At 46.0% G+C, this 25,270-nt stretch overlaps 1 protein-coding gene across 2 annotated transcripts in view; it reads left to right on the top strand.

Annotated features, from left to right (window-relative positions):
- IRAK3 (interleukin 1 receptor associated kinase 3) overlaps nucleotides 1-25,270 on the top strand; it is a 68,511-nt gene that overhangs the window by 25,432 nt on the left and 17,809 nt on the right. For both annotated transcript variants that reach the window (XM_075856905.1, XM_075856906.1), the window contains one exon: nucleotides 17,595-17,771. In XM_075856905.1, coding sequence (XP_075713020.1) covers nucleotides 17,595-17,771 — 177 coding nt within the window. The remainder of the gene's footprint in view (nucleotides 1-17,594; nucleotides 17,772-25,270) is intronic.

Here is a 25,270-nt window from a genome sequence, read left to right on the forward strand (position 1 = left end):
CGTCGCCTAGGGCGGGTCGTTGCAAGTAGGCAGGGACTGAGTGGCGGGTAGATTAGGGCTCACTTGTCTGTCTCCCTACCCCCATCATTACAGAGACACAATGTTCCATTTATTCTGTTTGTTCAATTGACTGGCTAAAACCAAATATGCAAATATGCTTTCTAACCAATTATATAAGTCACGATTAATGTGGCTAAGAGCTATGATACACGATCCTTAACCTGACAAATGTATTCCAAATAAACTGCATGGTGTTAATCTGCTCACTAGTAAGTTTTTCTCATTAAATATTGGCATAACTACTGTATCAAACAGTTAAAGAGCACCTGTCACCTCTCCTGTCTATTTTAGTAAATACTTATATTCCCAATGAAATAATAATTCTGGGACATGTTTTTTTTTTTTTTATTTAAACATTTTTACATTTAGTAATAAATACAGAGTACATAGAAAAATGCATACATAGCATAATGAACAATAAATACATGGCAAATAACTTTTCTAATTCGTAAAAGCTTAGAACCCCCACCACCTCTCCTAAAACACGACGATAAATTATATAGTTGTTGCGTAGAAATAACCCTAGAAGATTTCCCAATTCAGGACACGAGTTGTAACCCACCAAGAGTACCCTTCAAAAGTTCCTGTAATGACAAGGTAGGGAGACAGACAGGTGAGCCCTAATCTACCCGCCACTCAGTCCCTGCCTACTTGCAACGACCCGTCCTAAGCGACGGGGTACAACTGGGTGACGGTCCCTACGCTCAGTAAGTGCAAGACAGACAAAACAGACAGGGGTACACAGAAGCTAGGGAAACGGGGCAGCTGCCCACGGACACACCGTGAGCAACAAGAGTGGTGAACGAGCCGAGTCAAACCAGGAGTGAGCGAGGTACAAAACGCTGAGCAGGAGAGTGGTCAGAAAGCCAAGGTCAATAACAAGCAGAGGATCAGTAATACAAGCAGCAGCAGCAAGCCAGGAAACAAGCATAGAAGAATCACAGGCAAAGGAGGAACAGGAAAGGCAGGTATAAATAGACAGTGGGCGGGAACTAGCTCCGTCTGGCCAGGCTGTGATAGGCTCTCCCACTCCTAAACCTGCCATCCTGAGTGGTGGAAGATGGAGTCAGTCTCACAGACATAGGAGCAGGTGCAGACTGATTGCCCACGGGCGTCGACACAGAACCTGTGTCTGGCAAATCCTTTACAGTTCCCTATTGTACCATGCAGTGTATTGAAACAGTTTGACCATGTCTGTTATTTCCGCAGCAGTAAAGTGGGATTCAATAAAAACTTTCCACTTGGAAAACAATTTCCCAGGCGTTGAGTCTTTACGCCTGTCAGCTTCTATTCTCTCCAACCCCAACAATATCTTCAAATGTGTTACATTCATATCTATTCCTGGTATATCCTTTTCTAGCCATTTAGAAAGAAGACAACGTAATGCTACCAACAAAATTATGTGTACCGTGGGGGGGGGGGGGGGGGGGAGTATTTTTCTCCTGACGACCCTCCATTTCTGGCGGTCTAACTTGGTGAAACAACATTGTCTGAGGCGACATGGGGAGCCTCATCTTCCAGTGATCAAACACATAGGTTCGGACCGCATGCCAATACTGTTTAGTGAGAGGACAATCCCATATCCCATGCCAAAGACTAGTTAACGGGACATCACATTTGGGGCGGGGCAATTATGCGATCCGGGAATGATGGAGAAGGCAAGATGTTAAAGCCATATAGAGCTGTATGCATCAATTTAAAGTAGATTTCTCTCCATCTCTCATTCAGTATGTCCTTCCTCACCGTTTCCCAACCATCCAGTATTATCCCTCCTATATTAGGATCACGGGTCCATCTTTCCCATGTTTTGAACATTAATTTGGGATTCATTTTAAGGAAATTGTCTCTGAAAGCCCTATAAAGAGTTGAGATAGATGCTCTATATGTCGTCAGACCTATGATCTCATCCAAAGTGTGTGTTGTGGCTTCCCTAGATAAGTCTCTCAGTCGGGACATACAAAAATATCTTATCTGTAGCACTTTAAGAAAATCACCCTCAGCTGGACTTAATTTAGCCAAGATTTCAAACGGGGTAAGCCATCTCCTATCTTCTTCATGCATAAGATCTCCTGCGCATCTGACCTCACTAGCTATCCAAGTAGCAAATGCACTATCCCCTCCCACCCCTGGGGGAAATTCTGGACGGCCCCATAAAGGCATGTGCTTGGAGAACCGATGAGGTAGACCAAATAATTTTCGAAGCACCTTCCAAGCTACGACTGTATTTCTCAAGAGAATTGGGGTTTTAAGGCGTTGCTGAAGGGTGGTAACTTTGCAGTGTAACAATGCTTTTAAGTTCCAGGGCGAAGAATACACAGCTTCTAGGGCTAAATTGGAACGGTGGTCCGACCCATGCAGCCAATCTATTATATGGCGAAAAAGACATTTCACATTGTAACCTCTGACGTTTGGGAAATTAATTCCTCCATCAGATTTGTGAGGCATTACTTTAGTAAGTGCTATGCGAGGTCTTTTACCCGCCCAGATGCAATGCGTGAAGGCGGAATTCAGCCTAAAGATATCTACATGTTTGAGCAAAGGTGGAAGTGTTTGTAAGGGATATAGAAGCCTAGGGAAACCTATAATTTTTACTTAGGGATATCTACCTAGAAAGGTCAGCGGTAGGTAGCGCCATCTTGTGAGCTCCGACTGAATTTTCTGAATGAGTAGGAAAAATCTCGCAGCCCATTAATTGCCTTTGCGATCTCGGGCACGGTTGTCCCAGTTCTAAAAATTAGTTTTTCTCTACATTAACTTAGTAGCCGGAGCATAATCCAAATTGAGAGAGGAAGTCATATATAGGTACCAAATGCTCCTGCGGGTTAGACAGTTAGAGTATAGCATCGTCAGCAAATAATGCTATCTTCACTTCGCTAGTCCCTACTCGTATAACACTAAATAGAGCAGAGTCTCCTAAGAATCACGCCATTGGTTCTAATGCTAAATTAAACAAGAGTGGAGATAAGGGGTAACCCTGCCAAGTCCCTTTGAACAACTGGAAAGGGGTTGACAGAAATCACGGGGTATACACCAGCATGTGGGCTTGTAATAAGGTCATGTAAAAAAGACCTAAAAGCTCTTTGGACATGCATTTTGTCCAGCACCATCCCCAGCCAGCCCCACTGAATATTATCAAAAGCCTTTTCAGCATCCAGGTCCAGTAAAGCTGGTCTGGTATCTGGCTGCGGATGGTGCCGCACCGTCTCCAACACCGTCAATACCTTATGCAAATTTGTTACCGCAGCTCAACCTCTTACAAATCCCACATGAGAGCATCCCGCCAAGTCAGGCATATACAAAGCCAAACGATTTGCTAATATCTTAGACATAAGTTTCTGGTCTTGATCTATCAATGATTTTGGCCTATATGACCCTGGGTCCATAGAATCTTTCCCCTTTTTGGGCAACACCTTAATATATGCCATTTTGGCTTCGGCCGGGAATGTCCCTGTTCTCAGAAGTTCATTATAGTAATCTGACAATAATCGGCTAATGTTATCCCTCAGGGATCTGTAAAATTCACATTTGTACCCATCCGGCCAGGGGGCTTTTCCAGTGGGAAGAGTTTAATTGCTCCCTGAATTTCATCAGTTGTAATTTCTGCATTCAACAGCTCACATTGATCTTGTGTGAGTCCAGGCAAAGTGTAATGGATTTGCCTGACACAGCTTCTTTGTCGACGCCCGTGGTTAATCAGCCTGCATCTGTTCCTAGGTCTGATAGAGTGAATCGATCTGCTACCACTCAGGCTGGGAGGCTGAGGAGTGGGAGAACCTATCACAGCCTGGCCAGACGGAGCTAGCTCCCGCCCTCTGTCTATTTATACCTTCATTTCCTGCTCCTCCTTTGCCTGTGATTCTGTTCTGTTTCCTGGCTCTGCTGCTCCTGCTTGTTCTATTGTCCTCTGCTTCAAATTGACCCTGGCTTACTGACTACTCTCCTGCTCTGCGTTTGGTACCTCGTACACTCCTGGTTTGACTCGGCTCGTTCACTACTCTTGTTGCTCACGGTGTTGCCGTGGGCAGCGGCCACATTTCCCTTAGCTTCTGTGTACCCTTGTCTGTTAGTCTGTCGTGCACTTATTAAGCGTAGGGACCGTTGCCTAGTTGTACGCCGTCGCCTATGACGGGCCGTGCAAGTAGGCTGGGACTGAGTGGCGGGTAGATTAGGGCTCACCTGTCTGTCTCCCTACCCAGTCATTACATAATCACAGGCCCAAATACCTTTTCTACCCTGGTCCATGACACACTATAGACCCCCTTGAGGCCCTGGCTCAGCAAATGCAGGGTCTTTCCATACAGGTCCAAGATGTTCCGTTTAAGGCCCTACTCCTCAGGTTCTGAGAACCAGCGAGTGGGTATAATTATGTCCTGGCTCTAGGACGGCCCCCAGGAATGGGCCTTCTCCTTGGCTCCTGACACCCCTGAACTTTCGTCTGTTGATTATTTTTTTTCTGCTCTCGGGCTCATCTATGACGAGAATGACAAGACTGACAAGACTGTCTTTGCCGAGAGTCAGCTGGTGACCTTACGTCAGGGTAAGAAACCAGTTGAGGAGTACTGTTCTGACTTTAGGAAGTGGTGTGTAGTTTCTCGGTGGAATGACCCTGCCCTGAGGTGTCAGTTTAGATTGGGTCTGTCGAACGCCCTGAAAGACCTGTTAGTTAGTTATCCCTCTTCGGACTCTCTAGATCAGGTTATGGCTTTAGCGGTACGTCTTGACCGACGTCTCAGGGAACGACGACTCGAGCGTTTTTGTGCCTTTTCCTCTGACTCCCCTATGATGGCTCCAGAGGTTCCGTTGCTTCGTTCTTCCATGGAAAACTCGGATGAACCTATGCAACTCGGGGCCTCCGTGTCTCCCCAACAACGTAGAGAGTTCCGCAGGAAGAATGGTCTCTGCTTCTACTGTGGGGATGACAAGCATCAAGTGAACGACTGTCCTAGGCGTAAGAATAAGCAGCCAGAAAACTTCCGCGCCTAAGTGACCATCGGGGAGGTCGCTTGGGTGCACAGGTATTTCCCGTAAATATGAAGCCTAATAAAATCTTGCTTCCCTTTCAGGTCTCTTTTGGGGGTAGGTCTGCCTCCGGCAGTGCCTTCGTGGACTCAGGGTCTTCTGATAATATTATGTCTGTGGAATTTGCTATGTCTCTAGCTATGCCTTTAATTGATTTGCCTAAACCTCTCCCGGTAGTGGGTATCAACTCCACTCCACTTGCTAATGGTTATTTCACACAGCATACCCCTGTATTTGAACTCATGGTTGGCTCCATGCATTTGGAGCAGTGTTCTGTGTTGGTGATGCAGGGATTATCGTCCGATTTGGTTTTAGGCCTTCCTTGGTTGAAGATGCATGATCCCACGTTTAACTGAAATACTGGGGATCTTACTAAATGAATGCATGACTTCCTGTTTTTCTATTAATTTGGTTTCTCTCGCTGAGGAGGTAAACACTCTAACGGAGTTTATTCAGGACTTCGCTGATGTTTTTTCTAAAAAAGCCTCCGAAGAGTTACCTCATCATAGAGAGTACGATTGTGCAATCGATTTGGTACCAGGAGCTAAGCTCCCTAAAGGTAGGATATTTAATATCTCTTGTCCTGATCGTGAAGCCATGAGAGAATATATCCAGGAAAGCCTGGCCAAGGGTTACATCCGTCCCTCTACTTCTCCGGTAGGTGCTGGCTTCTTCTTCGTAGGGAAGAAGGATGGTGGTCTTAGGCCATGCATCGATTACCGGAACTTGAATAAGGTCACTGTAAGGAACCAATATCCCCTTCCTTTGATTCCTGATCTCTTCAATCAGGTTCAGGGGGCCCAATGGTTCTCTAAGTTTGATCTTCGGGGGGCTTATAACCTTATCCGAATCAGGGAAGGGGATGAGTGGAAGACTGCGTTTAACACGCCCGAAGGTAATTTCGAATACCTCGTCATGCCCTTTGGGTTGTGTAATGCTCCTGCGGTCTACCAGAATTTCATAAATCAGATTTTAAGAGACTACCTGGGGGTATTTCTTGTAGTGTACCTTGATGATATACTTGTGTTTTCCAAGGACTGGTCCTCCCACATTAAGCATGACAGGAAGGTGCTCCAGGCCCTTAGGAAAAACAATCTCTTTGCTAAAACTGAAAAATGTGTGTTTGGGGCGCAGGAGATACCCTTTTTAGGTCAAATCCTCACTCCTAACGAATTCCGCATGGACCCTGCCAAGGTTCAGGCTGTGGCGGAATGGGTCCAACCTGCCTCCCTGAAGGCTTTACAGTGCTTCCTGGGGTTCGCTAATTATTACAGGAGATTTATTGCTAACTTCTTGGTCATCGCTAAGCCTCTTACGGACCTTACTCGCAAGGGTGCTGTTAAGGATCTGCCAGGCACAGCTTCTGTATCCACGCCCATAGGTAATCAGTCTGCACCTGCTTCTATGTCTGTGAGACTGACTCCATCTTCCACCACTCAGTATGGCAGGCTTAGGAGTGTGAGAGCCTATCACAGCCTGGCCAGACGGAGCTAGCTCCTGCCCTCTGTCTATTTATACCTGCCTTTCCTGTTCCTCCTTGCTTGTGATTCTTCTCTGTTGGTTTCCTGGCCCTGCTGCAGCTTCTTGAACGACTTGTCCCTGCTTCGTATTGACCCTGGCTTACTGACTACTCTTCTGCTCTGCGTTTGGTACCTCGTACACTCCTGGTTTGACTCGGCTTGTTCACTACTCTTCTGCTCTGCGTTTGGCACCTCGTACTCTCCTGCTTTGACTCGGCTCGTTTACTACTCTTGTTGCTCACGGTGTTGCCGTGGGCAACTGCCCCGTTTCCCTTTGTTCTGTGTTTCCTTGTCTAGTTGTCTGTCAAGCACTTACTGAGTGTAGGGACCGTCTCCCAGTTGTACCCCGTCGCCTAGGGCGGGTCGTTGCAAGTAGGCAGGGACTGAGTGGCGGGTAGATTAGGGCTCACTTGTCTGTTTCCCTATCCCTGTCATTACAGGTGCTGATCTCCTCCACTGGCCTTTCAGGCTTTTGAGGTTCTTAAGAGGTGCTTTGTCTCTGCCCCAGTGCTGATTCAGCCTAACCAAATGGAGCCATTCATCATGGAGGTTGACGCCTCCGAGGTGGGAGTGGGTGCTGTCTTGTCCCAGGGTACCAGGGGTCTTACCCATCTCCGTCCCTGTGCCTACTTCTCCAGGAAGTTCTCCCCCACTGAGAGTAACTATGACGTTGGCAATTGCGAACTCTTAGCCATTAAATTGGCATTTGAAGAGTGGCGCCACTTCCTGGAGGGGGCTAGGTACCAGGTAACGGTCCTTACCGACCGCAAGAATATGGTTTTCCTAGAATCTGCCCGGAGGCTAAACCCGAGACAAGCTCGATGGGCATTGTTTTTTATTAGATTCAACTTTGTGGTCACCTATAGGGCTGGGTCTAAAAATATTAAAGCTGATGCACTGTCGCGTAGCTTCATGGCCAGCCCTCCTCCTGAGGAGGATCCTGTTTGTGTTTTGCCCCCAGGTATAATCATATCCTCTGTTGATTCTGACTTAGCCTCCGAAATTGCGGCTGATCAAGGTTCAGCTCCAGAGAACCTTCCTGAGAACAAGCTGTTTGTTTCCCTGCAATTCCGGCTAAGGGTACTCAGGGAGAATCATGACTCTGCACTATCTGGCCATCCAGGCATCCTGGGTACCAAACACCTAATTTCTAGAACCTATTGGTGGCCTGGGTTGCTTAAAGACATTAAGGCCTACGTCACCGATTATGAAACTTGTGCTAGGTCCAAGACTCCCAGGTCCTGACCAGCGGGCTTACTATGTTCTTTGCCCATTCCCCAGAGACCTTGGACCCATATCTCCATGGATTTTATCACTGATCTGCCTCCATCCCAAGGCAAGTCGCTAGTGTGGGTTGTAGTAGACCGCTTCAGCAAGATGTCCCACTTTGTACCCCTCAAGAAACTACCCAATGTCAAGATGTTAGCTACCTTGTTTGTCAAACACATCCTGCGTCTCCATGGGGTTCCTGTCAATATTGTTTCTGACAGAGGGGTACAATTTGTTTCATTGTTTTGGAGAGCCTTCTGTAAGAAGTTGGAGATTGATCTGTCCTTCTCCTCGGCCTTCCAGCCCGAAACTAATGGCCAAACTGAGAGGACTAATCAGTCTCTAGAACAATATTTAAGGTGTTTTATCTCTGACTGTCAAGATGATTGGGTCTCCTTCATTCCCCTCGCCGAATTTTCCCTTAATAACCGGGTCAGTAACTCGTCGGGGGTCTCCCCCTTTTTCTGTAATTTTGGGTTTAATCCACGGTTCTCCTCCGTTTCACCTGGTGGTTCCAACAATCCCGAGGTAGATGTTCATTGGGAACTGTGCACAGTCTGGGCCCAGGTTCAGAAGAACCTTGAGGCGTCCCAGAGCATCCAAAAGACTCAGGCAGATAAGAGACGTTCTACTAACCCCTTGTTTTTGGTCGGGGATCTGGTGTGGCTGTCCTCAAAAAATTTGCGCCTTAAAGTCCCGTCCAAGAAATTTGCTCCCCGGTATATAGGGCCGTACAAGATCATTGAGGTCCTGTCTCCTTCCGGCTGGAGTTACCCCCGTCCTTTCAGATACACAACGTGTTCCATGCCTCCCTCCTGAAAAGATGCTCCCCGTCCTTGGCTACCTCGAGGAAACCTCCAGTCCCTGTTCTCACTCCTGAAGGGGTAGAATTCGAGGTGGCCAAGATTGTGGACAGCAAGATTGTCCAGGACTCCCTCCACTACCTGGTCCATTGGAGAGGCTACGGGCCTGAGGAGAGGACTTGGGTACCTGCCCGGGATGTTCACGCCGGGTTATTGCTCAGGAAGTTCCATTTTCGGTTCCCCAACAAGCCAGGTCCACCTAGGAAGGATCCAGTGGCCCATCATAAAAGGGGGGGTACTGTAATGGATTTGCCTGACACAGCTTCTTTGTCGACGCCCGTGGTTAATCAGTCTGCATCTCTACCTAGGTCTCTTAGAGTGACTCGATCTGCTACCACTCAGGCTGGGAGGCTGAGGAGTGGGAGAACCTATCACAGCCTGGCCAGACGGAGCTAGCTCCCCCCCTCTGTCTATTTATACCTTTATTTCCTGCTCCTCCTTTGCCTGTGATTCTGTCCTGTTTCCTGGCTCTGCTGCTCCTGCTTGTTCTATTGTCCTCTGCTTCAAATTGACCCTGGCCTACTGACTACTCTCCTGCTCTGCGTTTGGTACCTCGTACACTCCTGATTTGACTCGGCTCGTTCACTACTCTTGTTGCTCACTGTGTTGCCGTGGGCAACGGCCCCATTTCCCTTAGCTTCTGTGTACCCTTGTCTGTTAGTCTGTTGTGCACTTATTGAGCGTAGGGAGCGTCGCCAAGTTGTACGCCGTCGCCTAGGTTGGGCCGTGTAAGTAGGCAGGGACTGAGTGCGGGTAGATTAGGGCTCACCTGTCTGTCTCCCTACCCCTTCATTACACAAATGTATCTGATCCAATAGTTCCTTACCTTTATGTAAATCAATAGGTGTATCAGCCTACTGTTTAGGGTCTGACGTAGGCAGTCTTTGCTTAGCTTTAAAAAGGCTCTGTCACCACATTAAAAGTTCCCTATCTCCTACATAATGTGATCGGCGCTGTAATGTAGATTACAGCAGTGTTTTTTGTTTAGAAAAACAATCAATTTTGATGGAGTTATGACCTATTTTAGCTTTATGCTAATTACTTTCTTAATGGATAACTGGGCGTGTTTTACATTTTGACCAAGTGGGCGTTGTGGAGAGAAGTGTATGACGCTGACCAATCAGCGTCATACACTTCCCTCCATTCATTTATTCAGCACATAGTGATCCTGTGTTGTTCACTATGTGCAGCCACATACACACACACACTAACGTTACTGAGAGTTAATAGACATTGCGTCCAACCAGGACGGGATGTCTATTCATCACTGCCGACACTTCGGTAACGTTAGTGTGGGAGTTAATGACAGCAAGCGTGATTTACAGCATGATCTCGTGAGATTACGCTTGCTGTGCTGTAAGTTCCACACAAAAGTATCTGCGATAGTCCCTACGATCTTTCAATCTCGAGATGGAGAATGAGAACGGGTGTGATCTCTCTGTGGCTTGGGAGATTCTGCATTGTGTAGAGATCTGGTACTGCGAGTATTCTCCGATGTGGAAAACAAGCCTCCGACCAAGTCTTGTCTACATTTGATCGGCGGCATTGTGGGGTACGCGGGCTGCGTTGCGGACTCTTTCATCCACTTCGCTGTGAGCTTCGTCTACCATGTCTCATGCATGAATTCAAGAGAGCATCCTCAGCCCTTTTCGCCGAAGTCTAAATCTTAGCCTGTCTGTCTGCTTGGTACACTCGCAAGGTAGCTGGTTATTAGAGGGTAAAACGTTGCCTTGCTTGAAATAAAGCGGTGCATATATTGCTAAAAGATCTGCGACGTTTGGAGACATCCATCGAGTAGTCCTCAAAAAGTAAAATCCTCATGCCCCTAATCTCCAAGGGCTTGGATCTGCGACGGTATGCTTTCATAAGGGCCACCTTGTCGTTATAGTCAAGCAACTTCATTATGACCTGTCTAGAGCATGGTAGACGAGTATTATCAATTGGTGGTTGATGTCTTAGATCTGGGGCCATTCTGTGTGCCCGTTCGTTCCACCCTGCATGGGGGCTGGAGGCCCAAAAGTTCTGGCAAGGTTCTTTCACACAAACTGTAATGACAGGGGAGTAGGGAAACAGACAGTGAGCCCTTATCTACCCACCACTCAGTCCCTGCCTACTTGCAACGACCCGCCCTAGGCGACGGGGTACAACTGGGCGACGGTCCCTACGCTCAGTAGGTGCACGACAGACAAACAGACAAGGAAACACAAGCAAAGGGAAAGGGGCAGTTGCCCACGGCAACACCGTGAGCAACAAGAGAGGTGAACGAGCCGAGTCAAACCAGGAATGTACGAGGTACCAAACGCAGAGCAGGAGAGTAGTCAGTAAGCCGGGGTCAGTATGAAGCAAGGTCAAATAGCTAGGAGCTGCAGCAAGGCCAGGAAACCACACGAGAAGAATCACAAGCAAAGGAGGAACAGGAGAGGCAGGTATAAATAGACAAAGGGCGGGAGCTAGCTCCGTCTGGCCAGGCTGCGATAGGCTCTTCCACTCCTAAGCCTGCCAACCTGAGTGGTGGAAGATGGAGTCAGTCTCAGAGACATAGAACCAGGTGCAGACTGATTACCCATGGGCGTATACACAGAAGTTGTGCCTGGCAGATCCTTTACAGTACCCCCCCTTTTATGAGGGGCCACCGGACCCTTTCTAAGTGGACCTGGTTTATTGGGGAAACAAAGGTGGAACTTCCTGACCAATACCCCAGCGTGAACATCCCGGGCGGGTACCCAAGTCCTCTCCTTAGGCCCGTATCCTCTCCAATGGACCAGGTACTGGAGGGAGCCTTGGACCATCTTACTGTCCACAATCTTGGCCACCTCGAATTCTACCCCCTCAGGGGTGAGAACGGGAACAGGAGGTTTCCTCGAGGGAGCCCAGGACGGGGAGCAGCGTTTAAGGAGGGAGGCATGAAACACGTTGTGTATACGAAAAGATGGGGGCAACTCCAGTCGGAAGGAGACAGGATTGAGGACTTCAATGACCTTATACGGCCCAATAAACCGGGGAGCAAACTTCTTGGACGGGACCTTAAGGCGCAAGTTCTTAGACGATAACCACACCAGATCCCCGACCATAAACAAGGGGTTAGCAGAACGTCTACTATCAGCCTGAGTTTTTTGTATACTCTGGGACGCCTCTATGTTCTTCTGAACCTGGGCCCAGACTGTGCACAGTTCCCGATGAACGACCTCTACCTCGGGATTGTTGGAACTACCAGGTGAAATGGAGGAGAACCGTGGATTAAACCCAAAATTACAGAAAAAGGGGGAGACCCCTGACGAGTTACTGACCCTGTTATTAAGGGAAAATTCGGCGAGGGGAATGAATGAGACCCAATCATATTGACAGTCAGAGATAAAACACCTTAAATATTGTTCTAGAGACTGATTAGTCCTCTCAGTTTGGCCATTAGTTTCAGGATGGAAGGCAGAGGAGAAGGACAGATCAATCTCCAACTTTTTACAGAAGGCTCTCCAAAACAATGAAACAAATTGTACCCCTCTGTCCGAAACAATATTGACAGGGACCCCATGGAGACGCAGGATGTGTTTGACAAACAAGGTAGCTAACGTCTTAGCATTGGGTAGTTTCTTGAGGGGCACAAAGTGGCACATCTTACTGAAGCGGTCTACTACCACCCACACCACCGACTTGCCTTGAGATGGAGGCAAATCGGTGATAAAATCCATGGAGATATGGGTCCAAGGTCTCTGGGGAATGGGCAAAGAACGTAGTAAGCCCGCTGGTCGGGATCTGGGAGTCTTGGACCTGGCACAAACCTCACAAGCGGCGACGTAGGCCTTAACGTCTTTAGGCAACCCAGGCCACCAATAGTTTCTGGCAATGAGGTGTTTGGTACCCAGGATGCCTGGATGACCAGATAGTGCGGAGTCATGATTTTCCCTAAGTACCCTTAGCCGGAGTTGCAGGGGAACAAACAGCTTGTTCTCAGGAAGGTTCCCGGGAGCTGAACCTTGATCAGCCGCAATTTCAGAGACTACATCAGAATCAATAGAAGAAACGACTATACCAGGAGGCAAAATACAAGCAGGATCTTCCTCCGAAGGAGGGCTGGCCATGAAGCTACGCGACAGTGCATCGGCCTTAATATTTTTAGACCCAGCCCTATAGATAACCAAAAAGTTGAATCTGGTAAAAAATAGCGCCCATCGAGCTTGTCTCGGGTTTAGCCTCCGGGCAGATTCTAGGAAAACCAGATTCTTGTGGTCGGTAAGGACCGTTACCTGGTGCCTAGCCCCCTCCAGGAAGTGGCGCCACTCTTCAAATGCCCATTTAATGGCTAAGAGTTTGCGGTTGCCAATATCATAGTTACTCTCAGTGGGCGAAAACTTCCTGGAGAAGTAGGTACAGGGACGGAGATGGGTGAGGGACCTGGTACCCTGGGACAAGACAGCCCCCACTCCCACCTCGGATGCGTCAACCTCCACGATAAATGGCTCCATTTTGTTGGGCTGGACCAGCACCGGGGCTGAGATAAAGCACTTCTTAAGGACCTCAAAAGCCTGGACAGCCTCAGGGAGCCAGTGGAGGAGATCAGCACCTTTGCGAGTGAGGTCCGTAAGAGGCTTAGCGATGACCGAGAAGTTAGCAATAAATCTCCTGTAATAATTAGCGAACCCCAAGAAACACTGTAACGCCTTCAGGGAGGCAGGTTGGACCCATTCCGCCACAGCCTGGACCTTGGCGGAGTCCATGCGGAATTCATGAGGAGTGAGGATTTGACCCAAAAATGGTATCTCTTGCACCCCAAACACACATTTTTCGGTCTTAGCAAACAGTCTGTTTTCCTGAAGGACCTGGAGCACCTTCCTGACATGCTCAATGTGGGAGGACAAGTCCTTGGAAAACACAAGTATGTAATCAAGGTACACTACAAGTAATACCCCCAGGTAATCTCTTAAAATCTCATTTATGAAATTCTGGAAGACCGCGGGGGCATTACACAACCCAAAGGGCATGACGAGGTATTCGAAATGACCTTCGGGCGTGTTAAACGCAGTCTTCCACTCATCCCCCTCTTTGATGCGGATAAGGTTATACGCCCCCGTAGATCAAACTTAGAGAACCATTGGGCCCCCTGGACTTGATTAAAGAGATCAGGAATCAAAGGAAGGGGATACTGGTTCCTTACAGTGACCTTATTCAAGTTACGGTAGTCAATGCATGGCCTAAGACCACCATCCTTCTTCCCTACGAAGAAGAAGCCAGCACCTACCGGAGAAGTAGAGGGGCGAATGTAACCCTTGGCCAGGCATTCCTGGATATACTCTCTCATGGCTTCACGTTCGGGACAAGAAAGGTTAAATATCCTACCCTTAGGGAGCTTAACTCCTGGTACCAAATCGATAGCGCAATCGTATTCTCTATGAGGAGGTAACACTTCGGAGGCCTTCTTAGAGAAAACATCGGCGAAGTCCTGAACAAACTCAGGCAGCGTGTTCACCTCCTCAGGGGGAGAAATAGAATTAACAGAAAAACATGACGTCAAGCATTCGTTACCCCATTTGGTAAGCTCCCCAGTATTCCAGTCAAACGTGGGATTATGCAACTGCAACCAAGGAAGGCCTAAAACCAAATCGGACGATAATCCCTGCATCAACAGTACAGAGCACTGCTCCAAATGCATGGAGCCAACAAGGAGTTCAAAAACAGGGGTATGCTGAGTAAAATAACCATTAGCAAGAGGAGTGGAGTCGATACCCACTACCGGGACAGGTTTAAGCAAATCAATCAAAGGCATATCTAGAGACATAGCAAATTCCACAGACATGATATTAGCAGAAGACCCTGAATCCACGAAGGCACTGCCGGTAGCAGACCTACCACCAAAAGAGACCTGAAAGGGAAGCAAGATTTTATTACATTTCATATTTACGGGAAATACCTGTGCGCCCAAGTGACCTCCCCGATGATCACTTAGGCGCGGAAGTTTTCCGGCTGCTTATTCTTACGCCTAGGACAGGTGTTCACTTGATGTTTGTCATCCCCACAATAGAAGCAGAGACCTTTCTTCCTTCGGAACTCTCTACATTGTCGGGGGGACCCGGAGGCCCCGAGTTGCATAGGTACCTCCGAGTCTTCCGTGGAAGAGCGAAGCAACGGGACCTCGGGAGGCATCATGGGGGAGTCAGAGGGGAAAACACAAAACCGTTCAAGTTTTCGTTCCCTGAGACGTCGGTCAAGTCGTACCGCTAAAGCCATAACCTGGTCTAAGGAGTCAGAACAGGGATAGCTAACTAGCAGGTCTTTCAGGGCGTTCGACAGACCCAACCTAAACTGGCACCTTAAGGCAGGGTCATTCCACCGAGAAGCTACGCGCCACTTCCTAAAGTCAGAGCAATACTCCTCCACAGGTCTCTTACCCTGACGTAAGGTCACCAGCTGACTCTCGGCAAAGGCAGTCCTGTCAGTCTCGTCATAAATGAGTCCGAGAGCAGAAAAGAAACGGTCAACGAAGGAAAGTTCAGGGGCGTCAGGAGCCAGGGAGAAGGCCCATTCTTGGGGCCCTTCCTGGAGCCGGGACATAATTATACCCACCCACTGGCTCTCAGAACCTGAGGAGTGGGGCTTTAAGCGAAAGTAGAGCTTACAACTCTCCCGAAAGGAGAGAAAAGTCCTCCAGTCCCCTGAGAGCCGGTCAGGCAACTTGAGGTGGGGTTCAAGAGGTGAGGTGAGGGGTACTACCATGGCAGCGTCAGGCTGGTTGACCCTCTGAGCCAGGGCCTGGACCTGTAGGGAGAGACCCTGCATTTGCTGAGCCAGGGTCTCAAGGGGGTCCATAATAGAGTGAGGGACCAGGGTAGCCTAGGTATATGGGCTTGTGATTATGTAATGACAGGGGGGTAGGGAAACAGACAGTGAGCCCTAATCTACCCACCACTCAGTCCCTGCCTACTTGCAACGACCCGCCCTAGGCGACGTGGGTACAACTGGGCGACGGCTCCTACGCTCAGTAGGTGCACGACAGACAAACAGACAAGGGAACACAAGCAAAGGGAAAGGGGCAGTTGCCCACGGCAACACCGTGAGCAACAAGAGAGGTGAACGAGCCGAGTCAAACCAGGAATGTACGAGGTACCAAACGCAGAGCAGGAGAGTAGTCAGTAAGCCGGGGTCAGTATGAAGCAAGGTCAAATAGCTAGGAGCTGCAGCAAGGCCAGGAAACCACACGAGAAGAATCACAAGCAAAGGAGGAACAGGAAAGGCAGTTATAAATAGACAGAGGGCGGGAGCTAGCTCCGTCTGGCCAGGCTGCGATAGGCTCTCCCACTCCTAAGCCTGCCATCCTGAGTGGTGGAAGATGGAGTCAGTCTCAGAGACATAGAACCAGGTGCAGACTGATTACCCATGGGCGTATACACAGAAGTTGTGCCTGGCAGATCCTTTACACAAACGGTGTAGGTCAGAGTGAGCGATTTATCCTTTAAGGCCCACAAGTCTCAGATTGCTTTTTGTGGAGCGATTTTCCAACTCCTCCACCTTTTCCCCCAGCTGGGTTGTGTTATTTAGGGCAATTTTGAGCTGAGACTGCAATCGCTAATTTTCATCTTCTAACAGCGTTATACGTTGTTCAGCTTCAACTGCTTTGGTGTTCAACGGCGCTAAATCCGCATGCATGCGGTTTAAGGATTTTCAAACCGTAGTTTCCAATGCCTTTTGTAAGTCTGGAGCTATATGTCTAGCCACCTCCTGTGCAAGTTCCACGTAAGTTATCAGGGTGTTGGTGGACATAGTGTATGCAGACATTATAGGAGCTGAGGGTGCCTGTAGGGGAGGCTCCTCTTGCGTGTATAGTGGGGGAGAAGAGTTGGCGGGAATCATTCAGGCGACTGCTCTGAATGTTCCAGCAGGGTGTGTGACTTTTGGGCACTCCGGAGGAGACATCTTTCCATACAGTCAGTGTCTGGGCGGTCAGCAAGGATGCTTTCGGTGGCACGATGTGCACCTTCTGAGCGGCTAAAGCGGGTATTGAGCCAGGTCGGGGGCGGGAGCTCAGCCTCACGCGTCCTGCATCGCCAGCATCGGAACTGGAAGTCTAGAACATATTTTCTTAGTACTCTGTGTTGTGCCATTTCTCTTATTCCTCCTAGAAATGTATGAATATATTGACAACTGGGTCCCTACAAAGTCTAAAACTGTAATCACTGATTGGACAGTGTCAGACTACGTAGGGACACACCCCCAACTGGTAACACCCTGTGGCAATTTATTCATTCATACATTTCTAGGAGTAATAGCAGAGGAATGGCAAAGCATAGAGTTCTCAGAAAATATGCTCCAGAATGGTTATTTCATGGGGAATACAATTATTTACTAAAACAGACATTTCAGGAGGGGTGACAGGTCCTCTTTAAATCTGTACAAGAATGCATTTATAACTAGAGAAGTGTCACCATGTATTCACAAGATTACATAAAAGGCACAAGTAATTGCTTTCCTTCTTATTTCCATAAACCCAATATTCATAAAATACATTCAGCGAAATGTCAGCAAAATGAATATCTGTGTTGAAAACTTGTTGGTACATGGTAAAACATTTCTTGTTTTTATAACCTTACTAATTTTTCACTGCACAGCAATAGCACATAAATAATTTTCTTTTAGGATGTGGATACGTTTTTAGTTAGTGCTAAGTTTTTCAGAATTTCATTTCAATTGACTTAACCAGGTTGGTGAATTGTGTCCCATCCTTCCGATGTACGCTGCCCACCTTGCACCTATGCATACTAAATCATACTGTGCTATTATACTTTTTTTTAAATTATTATTATTATTATTATTATTATTATTATTATTATTATTATTATTATCATCTCCAAAATGTTAAAAACAATTATTCTTCTAGCTGAACGCCTCTCTTCAGATTGGATGGACTTCCGTAAAATTGAAAAGTGTGCTGAACAAGGTAGAAGCCGTACAAAGGAACTGCTATGGAGCTGGGCACACAAAAATAAGACTGTTGGTGACTTGTTGGAAGTTCTTCATGAAATGGGACATCAGAGAGCAATCACCGTATTCAAAGGTATATAACGTTTCTTCATTGCATTTAATTTGAAAATATCTAGATTTTTCTGGGAGATCATTAATGACAAAGCTAGATAATTCTGTAACTTTCTATAATGGCTTTGTATCAACCAGTTCTCTGTCATCTACGGTGCACTATGTAAAATTTGCATGTAATTGTGCATTAACAGCTGCAATTAAAGATTATGCCTTTGTTGCCTTTCACAGTAGAATCACCTAGACAAAGTCGCTTGATATCATAGTTTCATCAACAAATATAGTGGTAGTTATGTAGACTTAGATTTTATATGTTCAATGGCTACCTGGCAAATTTGCCTGTGCTCACCTCCAGTGTTATTCATAGATATGTGCATCGAGAGGCTCTAAGCAAGTAGTACAGCCAAAAACCACCAACAGTAATTTGCTTCAATAGGTCCCACCAACATCCCCCAAAATGATGCATATCCAAAATGGCATCTCGGAGAAGGAATTTCAACAATAGGTATGAAAATATTTGTATGAAATTGGCTCATATTGCATTGTATCATTATAGCCGGGAACCCAGCATAGATAATTCTAGCAAATGGTGTTTCAATGAGTTATGAGTTTAAAGAAATGCTGATGTACAGAAAAAACAGAGTCTCCAAGGCGCTGCTGCACTAGGAAGGCAATAGGCATGAACGATATATAATATTCAAGCGATTTATTGAAAACAAGGCTACGCGTTTCAATGCCGCACCGGCATCTTCATCAGGCCATAAAAGAAGCATATCAACTGCACAGTTTAAATACACACTGAACACTGAAAAAACCCGCCAATGTGACCGGGGTCAAAGTGCTCAGATGACGTCACAAATGGAAGGAATGCAACCATTCACACGAGGCAGTAGATCGTATAATCAGCGGTCAGGACCTTGGACAGCAGCATTGCAAACCATACGCAACTGAAAAAAAAACACATAGCAAAAAGAACAGCAATGGTACATAGTGCAGAAAATTGCAAATGGATATTAAATATTAAATATTATTAACCCCTTCCCTCTTTAGCCACTTTTGACCTTCCTGACAGAGCCTCATTTTTCAAATCTGACATGTGTCACTTTATGTGGTAATAACTCCGGAATGCTTTCACCTATCCAAGCGATTCTGAGATTGTTTTCTCGTGACACATTGGACTTTATGTTACTGGCAAAATTTGCTCGATATGTTCAGTATTTAATTGTGAAAAACACCAAAATTTAGCGAAAAATTGCAAAAATTAGCATTTTTCTCAATTTAAATGTATCTGCTTGTAAGACAGGCAGTTATAATACACAAAATTGTTGCTAATTAACATCCCCCATATGTCTACTTTAGATTGGCATCGTTTTTTGAACATCCTTTTATTTTTCTATGACCTCACAAGGCTTAGAACTTTAGCAGCAATTTCTCACATTTTCAAGAAAATTTCAAAAGGCTATTTTTACAGGGGCCAGTTCAGTTGTGAAGTGGTTTTGAGGGCCTTATATATTAGAAACCCCAAAAAAGTCACCCCATTTTAAAAACTTCACCCCTCAAAGTATTCAAAACAGCATTTAGAAAATGTCTTAACCCTTTAAACATTTCACAGGAATTAAAGCAAAGTAGAGGTGAAATTTACAAATTTCATATTTTTCTGCAGAAATACATTTTTAATACAATTTTTTTTATAACACAGAAGGTTTTACCAGAGAAATGCAACTCAATATTTGTTGCCCAGTTTTTGCAGTTTTAGGAAATATCCCACATGTGGCCGTAGCGTGCTACTGGACTGAAACACCGGCCTCAGAAGCAAAGGAGCACCTAGTGGATTTTGGGGCCTTATTTTTGTTAGAATATATTTTAGGCACCATGTCAGGTTTGAAGGGCTCTTGCGGTGCCAAAACAGTCAAAATCCCCCAAAAGTGACCCCATCTGGGAAACTAGACACCTCAAGGAAATTATCTAGGGGTGTAGTGAGCATTTTCACCGCACAGGTTTTTTACAGAAATTATTGGAAGTAGGCCGTGAAAATTAAAATCAACATTTCTTCAAAGAAAATGTAGGTTTAGCGATTTTTTTTCTCATTTCCACAAGGACTAAAGGAGAAAAAGCACCGCAAAATTTGTAAAGCAATTTCTCCCGAGTAAAACAATACCTCACATGTGGTAATAAACGGTTGTTTGGAGACACGGCGTGGCTGAGAAGGGAAAGAGCGCCATTTGGCTTTTGGAGTTCACATTTAGCAGGAATGATTTGCGGAGGCCATGTCACATTTACAAAGCCCCTGAGGGGACAAAACAGTGAAAACCCCAAACAAGTGACCCCATTTTGGAAACTATACCCCTTGAGGAAATTATCTAGGGGTATAGTGAGCATTTTGACCCCACAGGTTTTTTGCAGAAATTTTTGCAAGTAGGCTGTGAAAATGAAAATCTACATTTTTTCAAATAAAATGTAGGTTTAGCTAATTTTTTTTCATTTCCACAAGGACTAAAGGAGAAAAATCACCATAAAATTTGTAAAGAAATTTCTCCCGAGTAAAACAGTACCCCACATGTGGTAATAAACGGCTGTTTGGACACACGGCGAGGCTGAGAAGGGAAAGAGCGCCATTTGGCTTTTGGAACTCAAATTTAGCAGGAATGGTTTGCGGAGGCCATGTTACATTTACAAAGCCCCTGAAGGGACAAAACAGTGGAAACCCCCCACAAGTGACCCCATTTTGGAAACAACACCCATTGAGGAAATTATCTAGGGGTATAGTGAGCGATTTGACACCACAGTTTTTTTGCAGAAATTATTGGAAGTAGGCCCTGAAAATAATAATCTACATTTTTTCAAAGAAAATGTAGGTTTAGCTAATTTTTTCTCATTTCCAGAAGGACTAAAGGAGAAAAAGCACCACAAAATTTGTAAAGCAATTTCTCCCGAGTAAAACAATACCCCACATGTGGTAATAAACGGCTGTTTGGACACACGGCAGGGCTTAGAAGGGAAAGAGCACTATTTGACTTTTTGAGATCACATTTAGCAGGAATGATTTGCGGAGGCCAGGTCACATTTGCAAAGCCCCTGAGGGGACAAAACAATGAAAACGCCCAAAAAGGGACTCCATTTAGGAAACTACACCTCTTGAAGAATGCATCTAGGGGTGTAGTGAGCATTTTGACCCCACAGATGTTTCATAGAATTTATTAGAATTAGGCAGTGAAAATAAAAACAGTCCTTTTTCTTCAATAAGACGTAGCTTTAGCGCAAATTTTTTCATTTTCTCAACAAATAAAGGAAAAAAAGAACCCAACATTTGTAAAGCTATTTCTCCCGAGTACGGCAATACCCCATATGTGGTCATAAACTGCTGTTTGGGCAAACGGCAGGGCTCAGAAGGGAAGGACCGCCATTTGGAGTGCAGATGTTGCTGGATTGGTTTCTGGGCACCTGTGGGCCCAAAACAGTGGAAACCCCCCAGAAGTGACCCCATTTTGTAAACTACACCCCTCAATGCATTTACCAAGGGGTGTAGTAAGCATTTTAACCCTGCAGGTGTTTTGTAGAAATTAGTGTGCGCTCAATGTTGCAGAGTGAAAATGGGATTTTTTTCCATAGATATGCCAATATGTGGTGCCCGGCTTGTGCCACCATAACAAGACAGCTCTCTAATTATTATGCGGTGTTTCCCGGTTTTAGAAACACCCTACATGTGGCCCTAATCTTTTGTTTGGACATATGACAGGGCTCAGAAGTGAAGAGTACCATGCGGAGTGGAGGCCTAATTTGGCGATTTACAAAGTATTGGTTCACAACTGCAGAGGCTCAGATGTGAAATAATAAAAAGAAACCCCTGATAAGTGACCCCATTATGGAACTGCACCCCTCAAGGCATTTATTAAGGGGTGTAGTGAGCATTTTCACCCCACAGGTCTTTTCCATAAATGAATGCGCTGCGGATGGTGCAAATTAAAAATGTATATTTTTCCCTAGATATGCCATTCAGTGGCAAATATGTCATGCCCAGCTTATGACGCTGGAGACACACACCACAAAAATTGTTAAAAGGGTTCTCACGGGTATGACGGTGCCATATATGTTGAAGGAAACTGCTGTTTGGGCACGCTGTAGGGTTCAGGGCCGAGGGAGCACCATTTGGCTTTTGGAGAGCGGATTTTGCTTGGTACTATATTTGTTTGAGTATTGCTGGTGTTTTATAATGTGGGGGTACATGTAAGCGGGGCGGAGTATATAAGGGGCATAGTCAGGTGGTATAAAAAAATAAAAATAATCCATAGATGTGTGTTACGCTGTGAAGCAATCCTTTCTGCACAGGCCGGTGTCGCACTGATAAATGGTGTCATTTCTTATCCCCCTTTTGGTCCACACTCCGCGCCTTTGTAGTTTGGGGAATTTTGCTGGGAAAGTATTATCCTGGTATAATACGGGCACCGTCGCTTCCATCGGATATGATTGGGCCCTCCCTTCCTGGTTCCCTAATTTTAGGTCCTTGATAAATCGCCTCTTGAAACAGAAGAAATGTTCTCCTCGGGCACAACTGCATATTTTTTTATTTCCTGACTTATTGGAGCCATAACTAATTTTATTTTTCATAGACGTAGCGGTATGAGGGCTGGTTTGTTGCGGGACGAGCTGTAGTTATTATTGGTACCATTTTGGGGTACATGTGACTTTTTGATCACCTTTTATCCTATTTTTTGGGATGCCAGGTAAACCAAAAAACGCAATTCTGGCACAGCTTTTTTTGTTTTTTTTTTATACAGAGTTCACCACGCATTATAAACTACATGTTACCTTTATTCTGCGGGTCAGTACGATTCCGGCGATACCTCATTTATAGAACTTTTTTATGTTTTACAACTTTTTGCACAATAAAATTACTTTTGTAAAAAGAATGTATTTTTTCTGTCGCCAAGTTGTGAGAACCATAACGTTTTAATTTTTTTGTCGACGGAGTTGTATGAGGGCTTGTTTTTTGCGGGACGAGCTATAGTTTTTATAGGTACCATTTTTGGATACGTGCGACTTTTTGATCACTTTTTATTGTAATATTTGTAGGGCAAAGTGACTAAAAAACAGAAACTCTGGTAACGTTTTTTACGGGTTTTTTTTACGCTGTTCACCGCGTGCAATAAATAATATAATATTTTGATACCTCCGGTCGTTACGGTCGTGGCGATACCAAATACATATGGTTTATTATTATTTTTCAATAATAAAGGACTTGATAAGAGTAAAAGGGGGATTGTGTGTTATTTGATTACTTGAAACTTTTATTGTTTTCAAACTTTTATTTTTTGCACTTTTTTTTACACTTTTTTATACTTTTTTTACACTTTTTCTCAAGTCCCACTAGGGGACTTGAAGGTCCAACGGTCAGATTTTTTTTTTTCTAATACATTGCACTACCTATGTAGTGCAATGTATTAGATCTGTCAGTCATTCACTGACAGCAAGCCGTTTAGGCTTCGCCTCCCGGCGGGGCCTAAATCGGCTTCCGTAATGGCAGAGCAGGAGACCATTGTGTCTCCTGTTGCCATAACAGCAGTCGCCAGTCCCAATTGCCTGTCAGGGCTGGCGATCTGCTTGTAACCGCTACGATGCAGCAATCGCTTTCGATTGCTGCATCGAAGGGGTTAATGGCAGGGATCGGAGCTAGCTCCGGTTCCTGCCGTTACAGGTGGATGTCAGCTGTACAGTACAGCTGACTTCCACCGCTGATGACGCCGGATCAGCTCCTGACCCGGCGCCATCTTGCCGGCAGCTACGGAAGCCGATCAGGCTCCGCCGCCGGGCGGATCTTGACCGGCTTCGGTGCTAGGCAGACCGGGAGGCCAGTATTAGGCCTCCGGTTGCCATTGCAGCCACCGGAACCCCGGCAATTTCATTACTGGGGTTCCGATGAGCTGCAAACACCTTAAGTGCAGCGATCGCGTTTGAGCGCTGCACTTAAGGGGTTAATGGCGGGGATCGAAGCTAATTTCGGTCCCCGCCGTTACAGTCGGATGTCAGCTGTAAGATACAGCTGAGATCCGGTGATGATGGGACCGGCTCAGCTTCTGAGCCGGTGCCAAACGTTTGACGTACATGTACGGCAAGATGCGGGAAGTCAGTACTTTCCATGACGTACATGTACGTCAAATGTCGGGAAGGGGTTAAAAAACTCTATCATGTCGGAGCAATATAAATAAGAAAAATAAATAAATAGAAAAAAAGAAAAGATCCAAATATACAAGCAAATATATATATATACGGCAGTAAAATTACTTAAAAATAGAAGCATCCAAAGGGATGTTAAAAAGACTGTGTCTAAAACAGAATGATATTAACAGATTGATGTTAGAAACATCTAAGGCCTCATGCACACGACCGTAGCCGTGTGCACGGCCGTGATTTTCGGGTCGGCCGGCTGCGGACTGTCAGCGGACTGTCAGCCGCAAGCCGCCCGCACATGCACATGGCCGCGGCCATTGTTTTCAATGAGCCCGGACCGCAGCTCCGGACCGTAATAAGACATGGCCGTACTTTCTGCAGTCCGGGCTCCCGGGCCGTGCACGGACCGCAAAAACTACGGTCGTGTGCACGGCCCCATAGAAAAGAATGGGGCCGCAATTCTCCCGTGGATTTTCGGGGGAATTGCGGACGCAAAAACACGGTCGTGTGCATGAGGCCTAAATGTATGCTGAAAGTAATAGCATCCAAAAGTGACATCAATATGGATGCTAAAATGACAGCGCACGTATGAATAGAAAAACGGGCATCAATTAAATATGTACTCAGAAAGGGATAACAAAATATAATGCAAAAGAAAAAAACTTTCTTTTAAGGTACAAAAATAAATGGAATCTGGTGGAAGGGATTGAAACAATGATAAAAAGTACCTTTACATTATTATTATTAACATTACATATTAACTACTTCTTGACCAGAAGCTTTACCCCTCTTGCTGACCAGGTTCATTTTCAAGTTTTAGCCATGTGCCAATTTAAAAGCAAATTGTTGTACCATTAGGGCATGACCACACGTGGCGGATTTCCTCCGCAACTGTCCGCATCAATGCCGCACAGAATCTGCGTTGCAGATTCTGCTGCGGATCTGCACAAAATGTGCAGAAAATTTATGCGGACTAGCTGCTGCGGACTGCGGGAAAAGTGCTTCCCTTCTCCCTATCAGTGCAGGATAGAGAGAAGGGACAGCACTTTCCCTAGGGAAAGTAAAAGAATGTCATACTTACCGGCCGTTGTCTTGGTGACGCGTCCCTCTTTCGGCATCCAGCCCGACCTCCCTGGATGACGCACCAGTCCATGTGACCGCTGCAGCCTGTGCTTGGCCTGTGATTGGCTGCAGCCGTCACTTAGACTGAAACGTCATCCTGGGAGGCTGGACTGGAGACAGAAGCAGGGAGTTCTCGGTAAGTATGAACTTATATGTTTTTTACAGATACATGTATATTGAGATCGGTAGTCACTGTCCCGGGTGCAGAAACAGTTACTGCCGATCGCTTAACTC

This window comes from Rhinoderma darwinii, chromosome 3 (assembly GCF_050947455.1).
Source record: "Rhinoderma darwinii isolate aRhiDar2 chromosome 3, aRhiDar2.hap1, whole genome shotgun sequence".
NCBI lineage: Eukaryota > Metazoa > Chordata > Amphibia > Anura > Rhinodermatidae > Rhinoderma > Rhinoderma darwinii.